At 28.2% G+C, this 20,415-nt stretch overlaps 14 protein-coding genes across 14 annotated transcripts, besides 6 other annotated features; 10 read left to right on the forward strand and 4 right to left on the reverse strand.

The window, feature by feature from the left end:
• Positions 1-76: 76 nt before the first annotated feature.
• Positions 77-1,879, forward strand: CMU_014000 (uncharacterized protein; the record flags this gene model as incomplete). Its single annotated transcript, XM_002141038.1, has 1 exon — positions 77-1,879. The coding sequence occupies one exon, from the start codon at positions 77-79 to the stop codon at positions 1,877-1,879; it is 1,803 nt and encodes a 600-aa protein (XP_002141074.1).
• Positions 788-820: a sequence feature (AT_rich).
• A 352-nt stretch (positions 1,880-2,231) lies between the features above and the next one.
• Positions 2,232-2,290: a sequence feature (AT_rich).
• An 11-nt stretch (positions 2,291-2,301) lies between these two features.
• Positions 2,302-3,261, forward strand: CMU_014010 (succinate dehydrogenase [ubiquinone] iron-sulfur subunit, putative; the record flags this gene model as incomplete). The annotated part of the gene is made up of 1 exon (XM_002141039.1): positions 2,302-3,261. The coding sequence occupies one exon, from the start codon at positions 2,302-2,304 to the stop codon at positions 3,259-3,261; it is 960 nt and encodes a 319-aa protein (XP_002141075.1).
• Positions 3,262-3,571: 310 nt separating this feature from the next.
• CMU_014020 (uncharacterized protein) lies at positions 3,572-4,126 on the forward strand (the record flags this gene model as incomplete). The annotated part of the gene is made up of 1 exon (XM_002141040.1): positions 3,572-4,126. One exon carries the CDS (start codon positions 3,572-3,574, stop codon positions 4,124-4,126), a length of 555 nt encoding a protein of 184 aa, XP_002141076.1.
• A 347-nt stretch (positions 4,127-4,473) lies between these two features.
• On the forward strand, positions 4,474-5,380 carry CMU_014030 (ThiF family protein; the record flags this gene model as incomplete). Its single annotated transcript, XM_002141041.1, has 2 exons — positions 4,474-4,546; positions 4,611-5,380. The coding sequence occupies 2 exons, from the start codon at positions 4,474-4,476 to the stop codon at positions 5,378-5,380; spliced, it is 843 nt and encodes a 280-aa protein (XP_002141077.1).
• Positions 5,381-5,420: a sequence feature (AT_rich).
• Positions 5,421-5,710: 290 nt separating this feature from the next.
• CMU_014040 (DEAD/DEAH box helicase family protein) lies at positions 5,711-6,904 on the forward strand (the record flags this gene model as incomplete). Its single annotated transcript, XM_002141042.1, has 1 exon — positions 5,711-6,904. One exon carries the CDS (start codon positions 5,711-5,713, stop codon positions 6,902-6,904), a length of 1,194 nt encoding a protein of 397 aa, XP_002141078.1.
• A 43-nt stretch (positions 6,905-6,947) lies between these two features.
• Positions 6,948-6,980: a sequence feature (AT_rich).
• A 50-nt stretch (positions 6,981-7,030) lies between these two features.
• CMU_014050 (uncharacterized protein) lies at positions 7,031-8,647 on the reverse strand (the record flags this gene model as incomplete). The annotated part of the gene is made up of 1 exon (XM_002141043.1): positions 7,031-8,647. The coding sequence occupies one exon, from the start codon at positions 8,645-8,647 to the stop codon at positions 7,031-7,033; it is 1,617 nt and encodes a 538-aa protein (XP_002141079.1).
• A 147-nt stretch (positions 8,648-8,794) lies between these two features.
• CMU_014060 (uncharacterized protein) lies at positions 8,795-10,039 on the forward strand (the record flags this gene model as incomplete). Its single annotated transcript, XM_002141044.1, has 1 exon — positions 8,795-10,039. The coding sequence occupies one exon, from the start codon at positions 8,795-8,797 to the stop codon at positions 10,037-10,039; it is 1,245 nt and encodes a 414-aa protein (XP_002141080.1).
• A 218-nt stretch (positions 10,040-10,257) lies between these two features.
• CMU_014070 (uncharacterized protein) lies at positions 10,258-10,734 on the forward strand (the record flags this gene model as incomplete). Its single annotated transcript, XM_002141045.1, has 2 exons — positions 10,258-10,320; positions 10,387-10,734. 2 exons carry the CDS (start codon positions 10,258-10,260, stop codon positions 10,732-10,734), a joined length of 411 nt encoding a protein of 136 aa, XP_002141081.1.
• Positions 10,735-10,967: 233 nt separating this feature from the next.
• On the reverse strand, positions 10,968-11,300 carry CMU_014080 (small nuclear ribonucleoprotein G, putative; the record flags this gene model as incomplete). The annotated part of the gene is made up of 2 exons (XM_002141046.1): positions 10,968-11,149; positions 11,237-11,300. 2 exons carry the CDS (start codon positions 11,298-11,300, stop codon positions 10,968-10,970), a joined length of 246 nt encoding a protein of 81 aa, XP_002141082.1.
• Positions 11,301-11,547: 247 nt separating this feature from the next.
• On the reverse strand, positions 11,548-12,282 carry CMU_014090 (OTU-like cysteine protease family protein; the record flags this gene model as incomplete). The annotated part of the gene is made up of 1 exon (XM_002141047.1): positions 11,548-12,282. The coding sequence occupies one exon, from the start codon at positions 12,280-12,282 to the stop codon at positions 11,548-11,550; it is 735 nt and encodes a 244-aa protein (XP_002141083.1).
• A 153-nt stretch (positions 12,283-12,435) lies between these two features.
• Positions 12,436-14,286, forward strand: CMU_014100 (PX domain-containing protein; the record flags this gene model as incomplete). The annotated part of the gene is made up of 1 exon (XM_002141048.1): positions 12,436-14,286. The coding sequence occupies one exon, from the start codon at positions 12,436-12,438 to the stop codon at positions 14,284-14,286; it is 1,851 nt and encodes a 616-aa protein (XP_002141084.1).
• A 36-nt stretch (positions 14,287-14,322) lies between these two features.
• Positions 14,323-14,343: a sequence feature (AT_rich).
• Positions 14,344-14,423: 80 nt separating this feature from the next.
• On the reverse strand, positions 14,424-14,859 carry CMU_014110 (uncharacterized protein; the record flags this gene model as incomplete). Its single annotated transcript, XM_002141049.1, has 2 exons — positions 14,424-14,670; positions 14,735-14,859. 2 exons carry the CDS (start codon positions 14,857-14,859, stop codon positions 14,424-14,426), a joined length of 372 nt encoding a protein of 123 aa, XP_002141085.1.
• Positions 14,860-15,549: 690 nt separating this feature from the next.
• CMU_014120 (uncharacterized protein) lies at positions 15,550-16,827 on the forward strand (the record flags this gene model as incomplete). The annotated part of the gene is made up of 1 exon (XM_002141050.1): positions 15,550-16,827. One exon carries the CDS (start codon positions 15,550-15,552, stop codon positions 16,825-16,827), a length of 1,278 nt encoding a protein of 425 aa, XP_002141086.1.
• Positions 16,828-17,154: 327 nt separating this feature from the next.
• CMU_014130 (uncharacterized protein) lies at positions 17,155-20,049 on the forward strand (the record flags this gene model as incomplete). The annotated part of the gene is made up of 1 exon (XM_002141051.1): positions 17,155-20,049. One exon carries the CDS (start codon positions 17,155-17,157, stop codon positions 20,047-20,049), a length of 2,895 nt encoding a protein of 964 aa, XP_002141087.1.
• A 90-nt stretch (positions 20,050-20,139) lies between these two features.
• Positions 20,140-20,167: a sequence feature (AT_rich).
• Positions 20,168-20,415: the final 248 nt, after the last annotated feature.

A 20,415-nucleotide genomic window follows, 5' to 3' on the forward strand; every position in this document is an offset into this window, starting at 1 on the left:
CGCTTACTTTTTGAATATGTTTTATTACCAATATAAGACTCTTTCAATAATTTGTATATTATTCCAAATATATATAATGCCACCGAAACAAAGGAAATCAATTGCAGCTATAAATTCATCAGGTAATACTGATTCACCATGGAAGTTACTTACTCGTATGGAATTATTCCATGTTATAGATGAGAATAATATCCCTATTACTTCAGATAAGTTGTTAAAAGCAGATCTGATTAATTTAATTGAACTTCATTTAAATGATTCAGATTGTAGGAAATGGTTAGAGTATTATGAAAAACCATTACCATATCCGGAATTTGGGAAAAATAATACTAATTATAATATTGGGAATACAACTAACAAAAAAAAGGGACGATATTCAGTTCCAGCATATTTAGCAGTTGCAGAATTAAACACAGAGAGGCTTGAATCTGATATAAATTTTCAAGAGAATACAATGGATTCAACCCAAAGAGAAATGCAAAATATTAATGTAATGGAGACTTCTTCATTTAGTGAAGAATTGGATAGTAATACATATTTAAAGACAAAGATATCAAGTCCTATATTAATAAATAGAAGAAAAAGGGATTCTATATCTCATAAAGTTGATAGTAATGATAATATCAACACAACAAAAGTAGTAGCTCAAGATCATAATATGGAAACAAATAAATCTAGCTTTTATTTACCTTCATTTAAAGCTTTATTTAGTTTGTTATATATATTTCCTTCTTTAAAAAAGATTATTATTTTGAGTTCAATAACTCTATTATTTAGTATTGGAATCATATTATATAATAAATATTCAATTTTTATTTTAGAACCGAAATTTTGTGATTCTGATTTGAAATCTAAAGATCTGAAGTCATCATCTTGCAAAATATGTCCTGTTAATGGTCATTGTAAATATGGAATATTAAATTGCAATTTTCAATATAAAAAAGCACTAAGATATATTCATGGAAAATGGACAGTTTTATGTATATATGATGATGAAGCCCATGATCTAGCCGAAGAGATGTTATTATATATAACTAGTAGATTAAGAAAGCTTAAAGGCTATAATTTATGCTATATTAGAGATAATAATAACCTAAGTAAGTTAAGTGAACACGAAATTAACGAAATGATAAAATTATCATTTAATTATTATAATGAAGTTATAATATTGAATGCAATATCCATAATGTGGAATTCTATTAAGAATAGTAATGTATTGAAAAAATATAGATTGACAATATCCACAAATAAACTAGAGAATAATCAAATAAATCGAAGGAATATTGATGATATTGACAATGTATCTAAACCATTGTTAAAATTTGATAATACTGACATAATTGTGAGTAATTATAGTACGATATCTTCAAATAAAACGAATTATGAAAATACGATATATATAGAGGCTATAGATAGCCAAATACCATTATTATGCCAAATCAAATTATACTTGAAGAAATGGGCTGCAATATATTTAGGTATATTGCTTATTACTTGGCTTTTATATTATTGGGATTATAAAAGAAAGAGAGAGAAGTTAATTATTAATAAGATTAGAGATATTATATATAGAGAGAATAGAAAAGATATTACTACAGGGTTATTTATTGGTCCTGATACATTAGCCATAGCCAGACTATTGCGTACTGAGCTACCACAATATAGAAATTATTTGACTGATAATCAAGTAAATAAAATATGTAGATATGTTGAGGTTTTAGATCCGAATATTCAAAAAACTCAGTTATCGGATAATAATCTACCTTATTATTGGGTAGCTAAGGATACAATTGCAGCTGACTCACTACATAATTCTCAAATATCTATTAAGAATAATAAGCGAGGGTTTCTTCGTTTATTTTTCCTTTTATCTCCGTAATTAAATAGAAGTTTCATATAAATCATGCATGCAATTTTTCCTTTGCATGCATGCATAATTCATTTTATTTTATTTTCTTGTTTTTTTTAACCTCTGAGGATACGTGGTATATAACTTTGAACCTTATTTTAGCATTAATAATCTGAAATTAAAAGGAAAGGAACTAAAAATATAATTTTATTAGATCTATGGATTTTTAAAGTTTTCATTTTTAATTGTTCTATAATGTTAAGTGGAATCTTTATAAATTAAAGGGATATCGAGTCAATACACCGAGGCGAGAATAGAAGATAAAAATAAAAAATAAAAGAAAAACCGGATAATCTTAAAAGTGACCCTCACTTTTTTTTCCTTTATAAAAAAAAAAAGATTTTTTAGATAATAAGATTAAAAATATTTATTTTTAATAAAGTTAACTATTAATGAATATGAAGACTTTAAATATTGAGAAGTGGATGAAAGTGAACTATACTGGGAGTTTTAACCTGCACAATGGGCTATACTTTAAAAGTTATGCTCGATTAGTTAGCAAAGTTGGGATAAGTAACCATTTGTATACATCTCAGGAGATAAAAAAAGAGCCATCAGCATCTATTAAAGAAGATACGAAACTAATAACATTTCGTATTTTAAAATATAACCCAATTAACAAAGACTTGCCAAGAATAGTAGAATACAAGTTGAAAATTAATGAAGCAGGACCAATGGTTCTAAATGGTTTGATTCACATAAAGAATAAGGTTGATAGTACATTAGGATTCAGAAAGTCATGTAGAGAAGGGATTTGTGGTAGTTGTGCAATGAATATAAATGGGAAAAATAGTTTAGCTTGCTTAACAAAAATATCGAGTTTTTCAGATGGAATAATTGAGCTTAGACCATTACCAAATCAGTATATTATAAAGGATTTGATTCCAGATATGACCAACTTTTATAATCAGTACAAATCAATTAAACCATGGTTAATTCAATCAAATGGAAAGCACAATTTAGATACAACTGGAAAGAAAATTGAGAATCTACAAAGTATAGAAGATAGAAAGAAACTAGATTCTTTGTATGAGTGCATTTTATGTGCATGTTGCTCCACATCATGTCCCTCATATTGGTGGAATCCTGACTATTATCTTGGACCTGCAGCACTACTACAAGCATACAGATGGATATCTGATTCAAGAGATGATAGTAAATTACAAAGATTGATGTATTTAAATGACACAATGAAGTTGTACAGATGTCATGAGATATTTAATTGCACTTCTGCTTGTCCTAAAGGTCTCAATCCAGCAAGTGCAATTAGTAATATTAAGACAGAAATACAAAAAAATATTGAGGAGATTCAAAAATTGGAATCAGAAGATTGCGATATAAACTCTAATTGATGGTTTATAGCTGAAAAGTGACTTATTTCACTAAATAATAGGTTCAAGTATGTACATATACACATTGTAATCACTAAAATAGACTTAGTTCAATAGATCGAAAGAAATAAAGAACTTTGATATACTATAGATGATTGATACCGAAGCAAATAGATTATTAATAATGGATTATTGTTTATCACCACTCTGACTCCGTTATATATATCTGTATGGTTTTACACTTAATTTAGTATGGCGCTATCTATGATTTGAGATTTATAAATTATATTAATCTTAGAATGAAACAGAACTAATCTTTAAAACCGACTATATGGACATTAGTAATAAAGATACTAATAGAAGTCGTGATGGTGTAAGAGGTGGATATGAAAGATTTAATTGGACTTCTTTGAAATCTATACCTACTAGTGAACGAGAGCATTATCTTGGTCAAAGTATGCAGGTTGGAATCGCAACTAGAGGTGGAAAATTTTATAGACATGATTGGTACTATAAAGGAGGAGATATTAGAAGGACAATAGATAGATCAACAATAAGTGATAAGATGGGATCAAATAAAAATGTAGCCACTTCCAATATTAAGGATGAAAAACTTTTAGTTAAACAATATGAAGATCAGTACATCTCCAAACTTTTAGGTGTAAAGAGTAGTTTTAAAAAAGAAGAGATTGAAGATTTAAGGAATACACAAGCAAAATCTAAATCCTACACTAATGATAGAACTACCAAAATTTATGATTTAACTTCGAGTGAAAGACATATAAGGTCCGATAAATGCTATAAAGAAGTTAGATCTAAAGTTTCCAAATCTAAACATACATATAGATCCTTAAGTCGGTCAATATCTCCAAATAAAATTGTATAATAACCTGATATTTCGACTACAGGCTATACAAATTATGCGGGAAATACGGGGAGACTAATTTACTGATACCTTGAGAGACTTTGAAATGTTTCTATACTGTCTTTAACCTTTTACTTGAGGAGATGAGTGGCCATATTGAATCTTTATCTTCTGATGAGATTTCTATATATGACCGTCAGATTCGATTATGGGGTAGTAAAGTACAACAAAGGTAGGATTCACTAATAATGAATATTTGCAAATAATACGTATGTTATCAAATATTCTTGATAAATTGCAACTATTCATATTTCGTAAATTTATATTATTGTGATGAATCTAAATTGGGTGTCACTCTTGTCAGATTAATGGAAAGTGAATTTTTGATCCTTGGTCTAAGTGCGATCAATGTTGAGCTTATTAAAAATATGACACTTGCAGGTATGTCAATATATCCTATCGAGTACTTAATTATTTCTATAATATGTAAATAAATTGTCACTAGGAATTAATATTAAGATGTGGGATAATAATAAAACTGAAGTTACAGATTTGCCGAACAATTTCTTTTTGAATAAAGATGACTTGGGTAAACCTAGAACTGTCATATTAGATAAAATAAGAGATATGAGTCCTCTAGTACGTATTAATATTGAGAATGAGGAGATTTTCAAGTACTGTGGGGGGGAATTAATGGAAGTTAAAACTAGTGAACTTCAAAATGAATATTGGCAAACAATTCAATTCACTGGTATTGTTATTGCATTAGAAGTCATTCCTATAAACTTGGCTTGTAAATTGAGTAAAATTTGTCAAGATAAAGACATTATCTTTGCTTTAAGTATATCTATTGGGACTAATTTCTTTTTTTTTATTAACAATAAAAAAGTGGCATTCCATGATATGATATTATCAGAAAAGGATACTTTCTTGGAATTATTAAATAGATCTAAAGATATCCATCCACATATAGTGTTTATTATATACATTATTAGAACTAAATTTTGGGAATCTAGTGAGAAACTAGAGCTTTTGGATTTGATTGAAATTATGAGTAATTTGAAAACCAAGCCTAGAATAGATAGTAATAACGAAATTATAGATCTTGTTCAGAATTTGTCTAAATCATGGAATTTATCAATATCTCCTATAGCATCTATTGCAGGAGGTCTCCTTTCACAAGAAATTGGGAGGATTTGTACGGGTGAATGTGGTCAATTTTTATGCTGTGTTTTCAAAATGGATACTTGTGAAGCAGTAGTAGCTAGTTTTTAGTTTTTTTTTTAATATATTTTTTAGTATTTTGATATATTTACCTATCTAAAAAAAAGTACTCAGGCTTATATTATGATTATCTGAATATACAGTGATGACTATCAACTGTAATAAATATTACTCCCTATATAGTCAATGTCTAGAAATTATAGGTAATTATATTGCTACTGAAACTGTACTTAAAAGTACAGGCGCCGGGAACTTAGCATTTATTAGTATTATGAAACCAAGGCTAAACCTTTTAATACTTAAAAAATTCTGAACTTTTCCAGTAATTAGGCAACTTATCTGAAGTAATTCCTATATATATAATATATCTTAAAGTTTAAAATGTCCAGAAATGAGTTAAATAGGGACGTGTCTTTTTATGACTTTTCTGAGGATTGTCAAGTTTACAATACATTTGAAAGTATGGATTTGAAAGAGGAGTTACTTAGAGGAATATATAGTTATGGATTTGAACTCCCATCTGTAGTACAAAAGCGTGCTATTGTTCCTATTATTAAAGGAAGGGATGTCGTAGTACAATCTCAGAGTGGTACAGGTAAAACTTGTGTATTTACAGTTGGTGCTCTTCAATTATGTAATAGAACTACTGAAAGACTTCCACAGGCCCTAATTTTATCTCCAACTAGAGAATTAGCTGAACAGAGCCAAAAAGTTTGCTCTGCATTAGGAGAATATCTTGATATAAATGTTTACTGCTGTGTTGGAGGTAGAAAACTTAATGATGATATAAAAGCCTTGCAAAGTGGAGTTACAATTGTATCTGGAACACCAGGTAGGGTTATACATATGATAGAGCAAGGTTACTTGATAACTAGAAGGATTCGGCTACTTATTTTAGATGAAGCTGATGAAATGCTTGATTTTGGATTTAAACGTCAAGTATATGATATCTACAAATATTTACCACCAAGGATACAAATAATCCTTGTTTCTGCAACTTTACCAGAGGAGATTATAGAAATAACTGAAAAAATTATGAAAGATCCCTTGAAAATTCTTGTCAAACGTGATAATTTAACTCTAGAAGGCATTAGACAATTTTATATTTATGTTGAACAAGAACAATGGAAATTTGATACTTTATGTGACCTGTATGATACTTTGACTATAACTCAATCTGTTATATTTTGTAATAAAAAGGCAAAAGTAGAATGGTTAAGTAGTAAGATGATTGAAAATCATTTCACAGTATCATTTGTTCATGGTGATTTATCACAAAAAGATCGTGAACAAATTTTAAGAGAGTTCAGACAAGGGAAAACTCGTGTTTTGATAGCTACTGATCTTTGGGGGAGAGGAATAGATATACAGCAGATAAACCTTGTTATTAACTATGATATACCTACAAACAAAGAATTATACATTCACCGTATAGGTCGTAGTGGACGCTTTGGAAGAAAAGGAGTAGCAATAAACCTTGTTAAAGAAGAAGAAGTCAAGATCTTAAAGGATATTGAACATTTTTTTTCAACTAGAATAGAAGAGATGCCTGCTAATATTACTTCAATATTATAGACATTTCATCTAAATTTTGTTATGATCCATAATTTAAAAGACCTTAATTTTAAAATTATACATATATTAATTTATTCAAAGTGATATATTTCTTATTGATATTTATAAAGCCTATGTGCTAATAATTCATCTATAATAAGGAGATCTTGAACGTCTTCTATATTCTGAAGGGGATTTAGATCTGTATCTAGACCTTGATTTCTTATAAGAATGCCTATAAGAGTAATCTTTTGAATAGGGAGATAAAGAATGTTCTGAATATCTTTTGCTTCTTTTCTCTTTTGTATATGTGCTTCGTTTATTGTACTTTTGGTTAGAGCAATAATCTTTAGTATTTGTATATTCACTTCTACCTTCATGTTTATATTTTTCTCTTTGATATTCAGACTCATATTGTTTGGGACTCAAGCTTTCATCAGTATTATCATTCAAGGTTTCTTCTTTATAAATTATTGGAAGAAAAATATCTATTAAAAATTCAAAGTCAAAAGGAGTTTTATATTCAATATTTTCAAGTAGATTCTCACAAGATATATTGCATTTAAGATCTACAAATTCTTTAAATTCCTCAAATGTGTTTAGCTTTATATAATATTGTTTAAGTTTTCTAAGTATTAGATTTTGTATATTATTGTAGGCTATTTGAAATAAATTCATAATATATGTAAATAAAGTTATACCATAAATTTTTTTGCCATTAACTGAGTGTTTTAAAATAAAACAAATTGTTTTGAGATCTGTCGGAATAGAAATGTGCCATAATATAAAATTCATATAATCTTCCTGTATACTATTTAATTTCCCAAATCTTTTCATAATATTTCTATATATATCACCAAAATTAGTATTTCTCAACTTCCCCTTTCTCTCTATAAAAGTAAAATGGTTCTTATTTGTTTCAGTTATTGGTATTAAAATTCCAGCCTTAATATCTTCCTTAATTATCCTCCAAAAATCATTCCGAAGTTCTACTTGTCTCTTCTCCATAATCATACATAAATCTTCTTTTATGTTATTTATACATGATTTCTGGATATTAATATAAATTTCTAAAGCATCAGTCAATGTAACAGAATTGAGAATTTCATTATTCATATACTTAGATAAAATAAATTCCCAAATATTTCTACCTGTGAAATCTTGAGTTAATATATTTACTCTATTCTTATATAGATATTTCATAGGATAGTAGTCTCCCGTATATTCATCAATATAATGTAAAATATCTTCATCACTTCTGAATAACTCCAAACATCTACTCATATTTTCTGATTTATTTATTTTCCTATTTTCTTTTAGTTTAGCATAATAATCTTCAACAGTATCTTGAAAAATATCATCTTTCTCCTTTTCACTAGTATATTTCCACCACCATTCATTATAATTATCCTTTGCAAATTCTGCAAACTTTAAAACAAGTCTTGGATTTTTATGTATCCAGCTTTCAATTTCCTTATCCAAAGTCTTCCTTGCATCAGATCTCCTCTGTCTATCTAATTCTCTCTGACGTTTAGCAGCTTGGCTTTGATATTCAGACCATAATTGACGTTTCTCTCCTGTACTTAAAATATTAAATTGTTGATATAGTGGATCTCCTCCTACTATTTTTAGTACATCATCCCATTTTAAGCGATTATTTAGCTTTTTAGATTGAAAGAATTCCTTTAGTTTAATTCGTGCCTCTTCTTTTGTTAATTTTGTCATCTCACTCTCAATATTATTAACATGATCCTGTTTAGCCATTTCTCAATAGCTTCAGTTTATATTAAGATGATTTTTAGAATGCACAAGTTTATAAGAATACAAAGTTAGCCCGCCATAGATTGATACTAAGTAGGTGCATATATTGCTGACAAACTATTCTAACTTGTTTTTAGTTCTGAAGGTATAATGGAAGAAAATTTGAAGCAAGTAACTTTGGGTAGATTAAATTTATTTGCATGTGATAGAGGATTTCCAAATTTTGAAAATTTGGAATTGGACCTTAGTGGTAAGGAATATAAACGTAAATTAGAATATAAGATTAATAAAATTTCTGATTCAAAGTCTTCTATTAAATTATACAATAATTCTAAAATACCTCGTATAGATGATAATATACCTAAAACAGCTTTAGATATACATTTGAATAATAAAAAACTTGAAGGATATAAAGAACTCATGCTCCATAATAGTTCTAAAAAGTATATAGATAGTATTTGGAAACCAACATTCAAACTACAAAGAGTTATAAGTGGTCATCAAGGATGGGTCAGATGTTTATCAATAAATACAGATAATGATTTTTTCGTATCTGGTGGAGCTGATAGATTGATAAAGATCTGGGACTTAGCTTCTGGAAAACTAAGATTAACATTGACTGGACATGTTGCTACTATAAGACAATTACTAATTAGTGATCGGCATCCATATATGTTTAGCTGTAGTGAGGATAAAACAATGAAATGTTGGGATTTAGAAACTAATCGTGTAATTAGAACATATATAGGGCATGCTCTTGGCCTTTATGCTCTAGCTTTACATCCTTCATTAGATATTATTTCTACAGGTTCAAGAGATGGAACTATTATATTATGGGATATAAGAACCAGAACACCTATTCATAAATTAAAACAACATAAGGCTGCTATTTCATCTCTTTTAATGCAATCAATAGAGCCACAATTAGTATCTGGGAGTTTTGATAAAACTATTAAATTATGGGACATTGTAGCAGGCAAGTGTAGACACGTCTTGACATATCATAAGAAACCTATACGTTCATTAATAGTTCATCCCAAAGAATATGCTTTCCTTTCTGCTGGAACAGATTCAATTAAAGCTTGGACAGGTGAGAATGCAGAACTTTATAAAGATTTTGTAGGTGCAAATGCAATTACAAATTGTTTGGCTATTAAAAGTCAAGGTGAATATTCTGTGATTATTAGTGGTTGTGACAATGGACAGTTACATTTTTGGGATTATACATCAGGTATTAAATATAGTACTATACAAAGTCAAGTTCAGCCAGGTTCTTTAGAAGCAGAAAATTCAATTTTATGTTGTATCTTAGATAAATCTGAAACCAGATTAATAACTGGTGAAGGTGATAAGACAATTAAAGTTTGGGCAGAGAATGAATTAGAAATGATGTAAATCCTTAATATCTATAATATATAATTTGAGAACTCGTAAGAAAATATATAAGCTCTAAATATCAGAAAAAAAAGAAGAAAGAAATCTAATTGTCGTCTAAAACACAAATACGCGTCCCGGCGCACGCGGCAAATACATGTTTATGAACTTTTTACAATAAAGAATTCCATATATTACAAACCTATAGAATAATTTAAAAAGTTTTAGTGATATATAAAATGTCTGATCAAGAAAATAATACTAAGACGCAGCAGAGGATTATTGGTAGTAATGTGATAAATGTATGTTACTAGGTTAATTTATAATCCTTGTATGTACTAACTATACATGTCTTTATTTGTATACAGATCTCTTCATGTGAAAAACCAGATTTCTATGTACATCTAGCATTTAAAATGCTTGGTGATATTAAAGGGAAGGGTAATTCCACAACAAAAGATTCTGTTAAATCAGATAATGAAGGTAAAAATATTAATACAAGCTCTAAACACCAGATACACAAGCAGGTTGTACTAGCTGGTCTTGGTGAAGATACAAAAACTGTCGTTAAAGTCGCAGGAGAACTAGTTAACAGTAATTTAATTGAGATTTCTAATATTCAGACAGATCTACGTAGAATTGGCTCTAAAGGAGCAAATCCTCTTAGCGTGCCATACATTGTTATTGTATGTACTAAACGTGATAAAGAAAATTGAAAGAGTTAAAAATTTAGCCTGTATCTAGATATTACATATTTATTTGGCACTAGATATGTACATTCCTATTGTACTTATCTTGTATTTATTAGTTATTGCTCTAATGTTAAGGTTTAAATAATTGATTATTGGAATAGTCTGTGTAGTTTATATAATTCCTTTTAGAAATGAACAGGAATCCTCAGAAGAGAATTTAATTAATCTTAAGAATTTTTATTTTCACTTATTTGGACTTATTTAATATGTACCTTATCGAGGCATTCCCACATAACTACAGAGTTTCCTCTTATAATAACAGTACCTATTTCCTTATTTCCTTTTGATGTAACTTCCACTGTATTTTCCAATACTAAATTCATAAAGTTGTCATATCCTCGTAGTAAGCCAACTATATGTCTCTTACCATTAAGTTTAACTATAAATTTAGAGTAAAAAGTATATTAATATCCTTAGATAAACTAGGCTTTGTAATAAGGAATGAGGCCTCTTTAAATAAACTTACTATCTAATCTCTTATCCATAAATCTTCTCAAATCTGCAGGTGATCCTGATTTAAATATTCCCATCTACTTAGGACCTCCTATAGAAACCAAAATAATTATGAGTATTTGAATTCAAAACCTGATAATAATAAAACGTGATTCCAGAAATACATAGCGCCTCTTGATGCACAGGAGCCTATTATTACTTTTTTATTGCCTTTTTAGAAAAAGAAAGATTTGGCTAAATTATATCGAAATATGATGGGTTATTATATAGTAAATATCTGTTAATTATATATATTAGTAATTTAGAATCATTTATATAGGACAATTAACCTATTTCAAGGGATTTAAACTTATTACTTAGAGATTGAGATGAATTACAGCTATAATCACCATCAGAATTGCATTCTGGATTAGATTCTATAGATTTAACAACTATATTACATGTATTAATATATTGTAAGGCATTTTTGTTGAGAATTCCTAGTTTTACGAGATTATTAATAGTTGAAGGTTTTGTAGAATTTATTGGTATTACACTATTAAAATGTTCATTATTATGATAAGATAATTGGATACATCTATAAAATGGAGGAAAATTAGCTATAATAAGAGGATTTTGTCCTAGCTGGTAAATAACAATATTAACGTTAAACGCTTTACTCAAAGAATGTAATTCTAAATGTCCTCCCCATGTTCCATTATTTAACATATTTGTACAATAAGTTTCGAAATCTTCTTTATCATCAATATAAGATATAAATTGATCTGAATGATTTTCCATATATTTAATTGCTTTAATTCGGTATAGCTCATGTAATTCCTCATCATTACAATGTTGATGAGAAAAAGCTCTAAATAGACAATTTCCATCACTGTTTATTCGATATATCGAAAGATTATATTTAAATAAAGCTTTGTCTAAAGAATGAAAATCATCAAGTTCATCTTCATTATTTAGTGATTTAGATCTCTTTTGATTTTTTATACTTTGGTCCTTTTTATGATGTTTTTTCTTATGATTTCGATTCTCACACCCTTTCTTATTTCTTCTTCCACCCATTTAAACGTATAAGAAAAATGATAATATAAAGATCTTATAGTAACATTTTTAGTAATACTAATTAGTTATTAATTAAGAAATACCCTCTATACCCGCAGATAAATGAGCAAACAATAAAGACAATATTTATGATTTTTAATAATTTTGAGTAAAATGGCATCTGAGATCAATGTAACAGCCCAAATAACGGGATGGGTACCTGTGGAATCTTCTACTGTGTCGTACAAAATATATGTGAATGGACCTTTTAAATCATATCAAATACAAAAACGTTATAGTGAGTTTGCAATGTTACAGTCTTTACTATATGACCATGGTTTTAGTTTATTACCATCTCTTCCACCAAAGACATTTTTATCAAAACCTCAGGATCCAGTATTAATAAAAGAAAGGCAACAAGGATTACAAGCTTATCTAAATAATATCCTCAAAAGGTTGGATATATATTCATCTTCAATATTTTTAAATTTTCTCCAAATACCTTCAAGTTTACAGAATTCAAGATTTTTACCAAATTTAAAGTTTGAGTTATTAGCAGATTTATCTGAAGGTCAACAAGCTGTTAGTAATGTATTTATTGAGAAATTAGTACCCTTAGGAACATATTTAGCATTTATAAGTTATCAGGATAATTCATCATTATCAAGACTTGGAAAAGTTTGGAGTATTATAGAACCAGAAGATTTGGGATCTTTATATATATGGGATTTACAGTCGAATAAGCACTTTAATAAAAGAAAGTCCTTTAACGTTACTCACAGGAATTCTATTGATAATTTTCAAAATGCAATTCATACATTGCTAACTAATACAACACTAGATTCATCAAAATTTAATTGTTTAATTAATGTTACATTTTCATATAGATGTAGGGGAGTAGTATATTTATCAGAAACGGATACTTTATGTGTTTTTTCTGAAAAAGGATATTTAGAAATATATAGTGGAATAATGAATATATGTGAAGATTTAATATTATCAAATCTAATCTCAAACCCCAAGAATTTGCGAGAAATTATTACTCCTAGAAATATCCTTATTCATCATGATCAAGTACAACATGTACATTTACCAAATTATCTAAATAATAATGAATCTCAATTTTCACTTTCTATTGGAATAGATAATAGTGTAAGATTATTTTGTCTTAAACAAATGAAAATAGTATCTGGAGGTAATGTGACAAAACGTCTTCAGGGTACTAAATTAACATGTTGTTATCTAGAACAGAATTTTGCAAGATTAGGATTTTTTGGATCTAACAGTGGAATTATATTAGTACTAGATATGGCTAGTCATCCTCCATATTTAACAGCTCAATTAAAAGATTCTTCCCAAGAAGCTATTACTTGTATCACAGTTAGTGATGATTATATAATTGTCGCCTATACTGATTTAATACGTATTTATAATGTTACAATTGATGCTAAACAAGGGACATGTATAATAAATGACAATCAACCTCTTTGGACAATTGAACCTTATTTTTTTTCGGATATGAGTATGGGTCATATCTCATCTATGTTAATGGTTAATAATAATCTCTTATTTGTAGGTGGACAAAATGTATTAGCTATTTTCTTCATAGAAAATTATAAAAGAAATCTCAGAGATTCCCCCAAACTCTTATTATCATATAGTATTCATTCTGGATCTATAATTTCTATATCTAAGATACCTGATGATATTATTACTAATAATTCTGTAGATACTTCAACATGTCAAGATATATCATATAGATCTATAAAATTTTTAACTGCTAGCAATGATGGAATTGTCTTATTCTGGAAATTATGTATTCCTGAATTTATTCAAAATCAAATTAAATCTCCAATTAAAGATATATTAACATTAACAAATAGTGATGATGAATTTGAAACAATTAAAGATGGGAAATATCCCCAAATAAATAAAAGTATTAAAACAGTTCCAACTCATTTTATACCTAGTCAATCTTACAGTGATGATAATAGTGAAGATGATCTAACTTCTGCTTTTCGATAAATCACTTATTTACAATATAAACCTTTATGTTTTTACAATTATTTATTAATTTAATTTCATCTAAATTTCAAAGAAAACCCTAATTCCGAAATTCCATCATTCATTGTAAATATTCAACTAATAATTTGCCTTTAAAGTTATCCTAGGGTATTCTCAGCGCTATACTCTACATATAGAAATCCATCATCCGAAACATATTGCTCATATACTTCTTGCATTAGAGCTCCTGCTTTGGGGACTGTGTTGTTTACAAATAGATATATTGTCTTCTCATTGGATATTGGTAACTTCGTATTATTATCAGTTGTGCCAACAGATTGCGTAATATGTTTATGAATTATATACTTAAATTCCCCAACTAACATATTCATAGGAACAAGAAACCTAAAATTGAAGATAATGTGGGAAATCTGACCTATTTCATCAATAAACTGTGATCTCAACTTACTTCTTCTTATCAATATCGGGTAAATCACTACGTATTGATCTTTCACATATTACAGGAATACGATTCGGGTATTTTGCACGGATACTTAAGGCTTCTGCAGCTCTTTTATCTAATAAAATATCCATAACAAAGTATTCACTATATATTACAACACATCATAGCTTACCAAATGGAATAGTATCCCTTATAGAGCTCATATCAAGTCCAATCTAATGCTACTACACTTTATCGTATTTTCAGTACAAACTGGGCTTCCTAGTAATCTAAAGTGTCCATTTTAATCTTAAATAGGCACCTTAGGCGCTATATTATGGGCGCCAAAAAGCCACATTTTATTTAGCAAGGTCTAATTTTTTGAAATTTATGGGATTTAAAATATATTGTACCTAAATATCTACTTATCAAATAAAGTTATCAAGATCTAAAGTTACTAGATTCCGTCTTTTTTCTTTTTATTTCCTTGAAAATCCCCAAGTAATTATGATAAAAATATCTTTGTATTAGAAAATGATATTTGAGTTATCCATTAATTTTGACAAATATATTAAGCTAGTCTAGAATTTACAATTTTAAAGTAGTGGGTTTATTGAGTTTGTAAACCATATATAAAGAAAAGGAAGGAAAAGAAGGGAAATACAAAACTTCACTAATTTTAATACCGTCCACGAAGATACGCGCCAAGAAAATTCACACAAATAAGCATAGATAAAGAAGATTTGCCACACGTACAGAATATCAAGACAGGGATTGTTGGATAAGGAATAAAACATAAAATAAGCTTATAAAAATAAATTGACAAGATTTCCAGATGAGACATGTATCCAACAAGTCCAAATGTTAGCTACATACCGGATCCAAAGAATATCTTTTCATCAAATTGCAGTTTACCAATAAAAGAAACCGGGGGATTGTCATATGCATCATCAGCTTATCCAAACTTATCAAATGGATCATCTGTATCCAACATTTATGATAGAAGTGGGATTATTAGCAATACAGTTACACCTAGTCCTAGAATGGCTTTAGACTATCCTGAATTATATACTTCTGTTTCAGATGTTAATGGTAATTTTCAGTTGAATATTAATAATGAATGTGTATCTTCTAATATATATCAATATAATAGTCCAGCCAAAATATCAACTATATATCCAGCTTACAAATATGAATCTGATACTTCATACAGACCACAGACAACATTGACTGAACCTACACCAATACGAAACATTAATCGTAGTGGTAGTAATCTACGACGTAGTGCAATGGTTGAGACATTAGTGCAGCAGCAATATTTAAATGGTACTCAGCTAGATAATATTTTAACTCCCTCAATTCGCAATGATCCTAATAAATTGATTGACTTGATATACAAGAAGCAGGCAGAACTAGGGAATTTACGGGTGCAACTAGATGAACTAAGAAAAAAAGAGATTGAATTAGAGAAAACTACAGAATTAAATATAGCAAGACGAAATGAGATAAAGTCTAATTTTATAACATTAGAAAATACGTTCTTTCAATATCGTAGTAGGAAATCTCATGAGATGAGTATATTAATCCAACAACTCCAGAATAGTTATAGAGACCGTCAGCAATTATCTGAGAGTTTGGCAAAACTTTGCGATGATATCTCAGTTACCCAAAGAGATCTACAGTTTTTTGATTCTCATGATAATGGTCATGAGACAAATATAAGTGAAATAATAGGGCATCATTCAGTGAAAGATCTACAAAATGAACTGGATTTAGTACAAAAGGAACGCAATGAACTACTTAATCTAATAAACTCTTCGGGAACTCAGTTAGAGAATTCAACTTGTAGTAATCAAGATTCTATTTTAGATCCTGATGATAATAACTTAGTAATGATTATTAATCACCTGAAGCAAGTCAACATGAGTTTATTTGAACAGAATCAAATTCTTTCTTTAAAGTCTAAAGGTAATTTTATTGAGTTTAGGAGGAATATGTTAGAGATTCAGAGCTATGTATCAAAGCTTGAGAGATGTATAGATAATAATGAAGCTCAAAGAATTCCTTATTATGTTCAAGATATTAATTCTATAATTCAAAAATTTATAAGTTGTCAGTAGGTTTTAATTAAATAGATCAAACTAATTCTCTATTTACAGGAATATCTGTTCTGGTTATTTCAATATATCCAGACTTTAGTTTTAAGTATAAGGAGAAATTCTTTAATTTTTTAGACTTTGCATATTAATTGTCTCAATACAATGCAATGGCTGTTGGCGCCATAAAATTATATGCGACAATACAACCGGCCACATGTAGTCTTAGAGGTTTTAAAAGTAAAGAATAAGAGTTTTTGTTTATCTTAAAGAAATTACTTCTGAAGTTACTGATTAAACTTAAGGATATTTCATTGAATAGCTAAGCAGCTTTAGTATTTGAGATGGAATATGGGAGATAACTTACAGGAGTTTAAGTATACAGAGCCAATACTTAAAGATACACTTAACAAAGCATTTTATATATGGCATGAGAGTTTTTTACGGACTAATGATAACTCTACTAGTATTTCACCTCAACCAATTGCTTTTTCTTGTAACATCAATATAATTAGTCTAATTTCAAGTAAAAGATTTGGAGGTTTTTTAACTTATGATGGGTATGCTTTTTATTGGGTATGGAGTAGTTTTAATAAGGATTTTTTTAATTCTAAGATTAATTTAGCTATTAATCCTGCTCCTGTTGAAGTTATAGAAGAACCTATTAAAAAAATAACATGTGGTGTAAATCATATAGCCTGTTTAGGAGATAGTGATACAGTATATTTTTGGGATTTTGATAAGCTATTTAGAAAAGAAGAGCAATTTAGGAATATTTCAGATTTCTTAATTAGAAAACCACTCATGTTTTCTTATTGGAAATTTTCTGTTGTAAAGATTACAAGTGGCTCCTCACATTTGTTAATATTGTTAGAAAATGGATCAGTATATGGAATTGGAGATAACTCTAAAGGAGCTCTAGGACACTCAGAAGTAGAAGATTGTTCAGAATTACAAATTATAAGACTTATAGAAGGTAAAGTCATTGATATAGTTGCAGGAAATGATTTATCAGCATGTATAACTGATAAGAAAAATGTTTATTATTGGGGCTATATTTCATACTTACCAAAAGATAAAATTCAATGGACTCCCAAAATTATAGATACTGGAAATCTGTTAAATAATCATTTGGAATGTTGCAGATCTCAGAAATGCGATTTACAAATTTGTTTATTGGCTTTATTTAATACTATTGCTATAGGGATTTGTTTTATGTGTGAAGTGATATCTGGAAATAGTCCAAATTATGCAACTCATATATATGTCTACAGTGATAAAGAAGAATCACTTAAATTATTAAAAGCTATAGATAATAAAGATGAGGCTTTTGTATCACTTCATTGGTTAAATAACCATTTATGTGGCAATAGATTGGATAATACAGTTTGGTTTCATTACATTGATTATAAAGATTTACTAAGTTCCTGTAATTTGAAAAATGAAATTACAATTAGACCAAAAGGAAGCACTTCACTTTCTCTTATGTATGGTAATGGAGATTGTCTAGTATCTTTAGTAGATATGGATATAGCATTATCTGAAAATAACTATAATAATACTATGGGTATACCTTTTACAGAGGAATCTTTTGATGTTGATTCTGAAAAAAAAAGTGTCCATGTAGAATTAGAACAGAATCAAAAAGAAATATTTATAGAAAGTATTGATCATTTCAATAATATTCGAATTCCTAGCTTAACAACTTTGCAAGAAAGTGATAATGAAGAAACTATTTGTAAGATTAATCAAGAGATTGGTATGATGGACTTAAGTGGTAATAAATATGAAGGAGATTGCATAAAAATTTCAACAATGGAAAGTGTAATTAATGAGAAGAAAAATTTTAATTTACAAACTCCCAGTGATAATATAGATGACCATTCAAAAGAAGAAATAATTAGAGATAGTTTAGAAAAATTTATTGATATCACTAATGAAGAGAAAAATCGAAATATTTCAAATAAACAAGAAACAGATTACAAAAGTACTAGTTACCAGTCAACCACTCAAAACTCCGAAAACTCTTTGCAGAGTTTTTCATCTTCTTCTATATGTCAACCTATAGAATTACCATCTTATTTAAAGCCTACAAAGGCATTTACTATTTCTACTTTTGCCTCAAATCTACCAATTTTTTCAAAGCATTCATATTTAAAAAAAGGTGAAGGTAAGGTAAACAAAACAATTAAAAATAAAAAAACAAATATAATGGATATGAAGAATAATATTAGTACATCAGATATATATATAAATAATCGTTTAGATCATTTTGACCCCTATCAAAGAAAAAAACTCGAAGAATATTACAATAAAATCTCTAATCTAGAGATGGAAAATAAGAAACTTCAAAAAATTCTTAATAATACAAATGAACAATACTTAAAAGATATGAAAATGATGTATAATAAACTTAAAGAAAAGGATGAGGAGAAATTTCCTTTAAAAAATGTTGTTACAACTTTACAAAGAGAACTCTTTATAGAACGTGAAGAAAAAGAGAAATTTAAGGAAGAACTTAATAAGTATAAAATTCAACTTCAAGGTGAGATAGAAAATAAGAATATTAAAAAAGAACTTCTTAATGGTCGATTATTAGCGGAGAGAAATAGACTTGCTAAGGATAAAGACGAACTAAAACTTGAAAATAATAAGATGGAAACTAAACTAGCTCAAATTGAGTTAATTCTTAATGAAGTTACTGGACGTTACAGCAAGTTAGAAGAAGAATACAAGGAATTGAATATAAAATATGAATCTTTAGATCATAATCATACAGAATGTATTAATAGCTTATCCAAATCTGAATTGGAAATATATGAATTGAAAAAAGAATTAGAACATCTAAATCAAATGAATAAACAGCAAAAATCCGTGGATTATCTATATAACTACATAGAAGAATTAGAAACAATGATCTCGCAGATAAAATCTGAATCATCTGAGCAGAGAGTCTCAAATAACAATGAATTTGAAAAAATTACTGAATGTATTATAATGAAAACTAAGGAACTTGAGATATCATTTAATGAATCAAATTGTCTCCTTAGCATAAATGACTGCAATAGTATACTTATAAAGGGAATTAATGATCTAATCTCGTTAATAATTACTAATATTAAAAAAGATCAAGATTTAAATATTGAACTCTTAGAAAGTCGGATTTCAGTTTTAGAAGAGAATCTAATGAATAAAGAGAAGGAGATTACAACTTTAATAGATAAGGAGCTGTGCTGTGATGAATAATTCAAAACATAGTTACTAGTAATAATTTTCTTATATACTGAGTCCCAGACTTTATTTCTAGAATTATGCATTATTCATTAATACTAATCCTTAATAATAAATAATAATGAATATAAAAGTTTCATGGGTAATATTTAGATCAAATTTCCTATACTTAATTTAATTAGAAATTTCAATTTGTAGAATTTTAAGGTAAATAAACTTATTACAATAGAATTATGAATACTAGTAGCAGTAAAATGTGGAACTCTACGAAATTACTAAGATCTCTGTACAAAGTGTATTCAATTTTCAATCACTTTGCACTAAATTTTCAGTAGATTGCAAAGTACTTGCAATAATTGAAAACTTTGCTTTAATTTTTAA

The sequence above is a fragment of the Cryptosporidium muris genome, genomic scaffold (genome assembly GCF_000006515.1).
Source record: "Cryptosporidium muris RN66 scf_1106632373475 genomic scaffold, whole genome shotgun sequence".
Lineage (NCBI taxonomy): Eukaryota > Apicomplexa > Conoidasida > Eucoccidiorida > Cryptosporidiidae > Cryptosporidium > Cryptosporidium muris.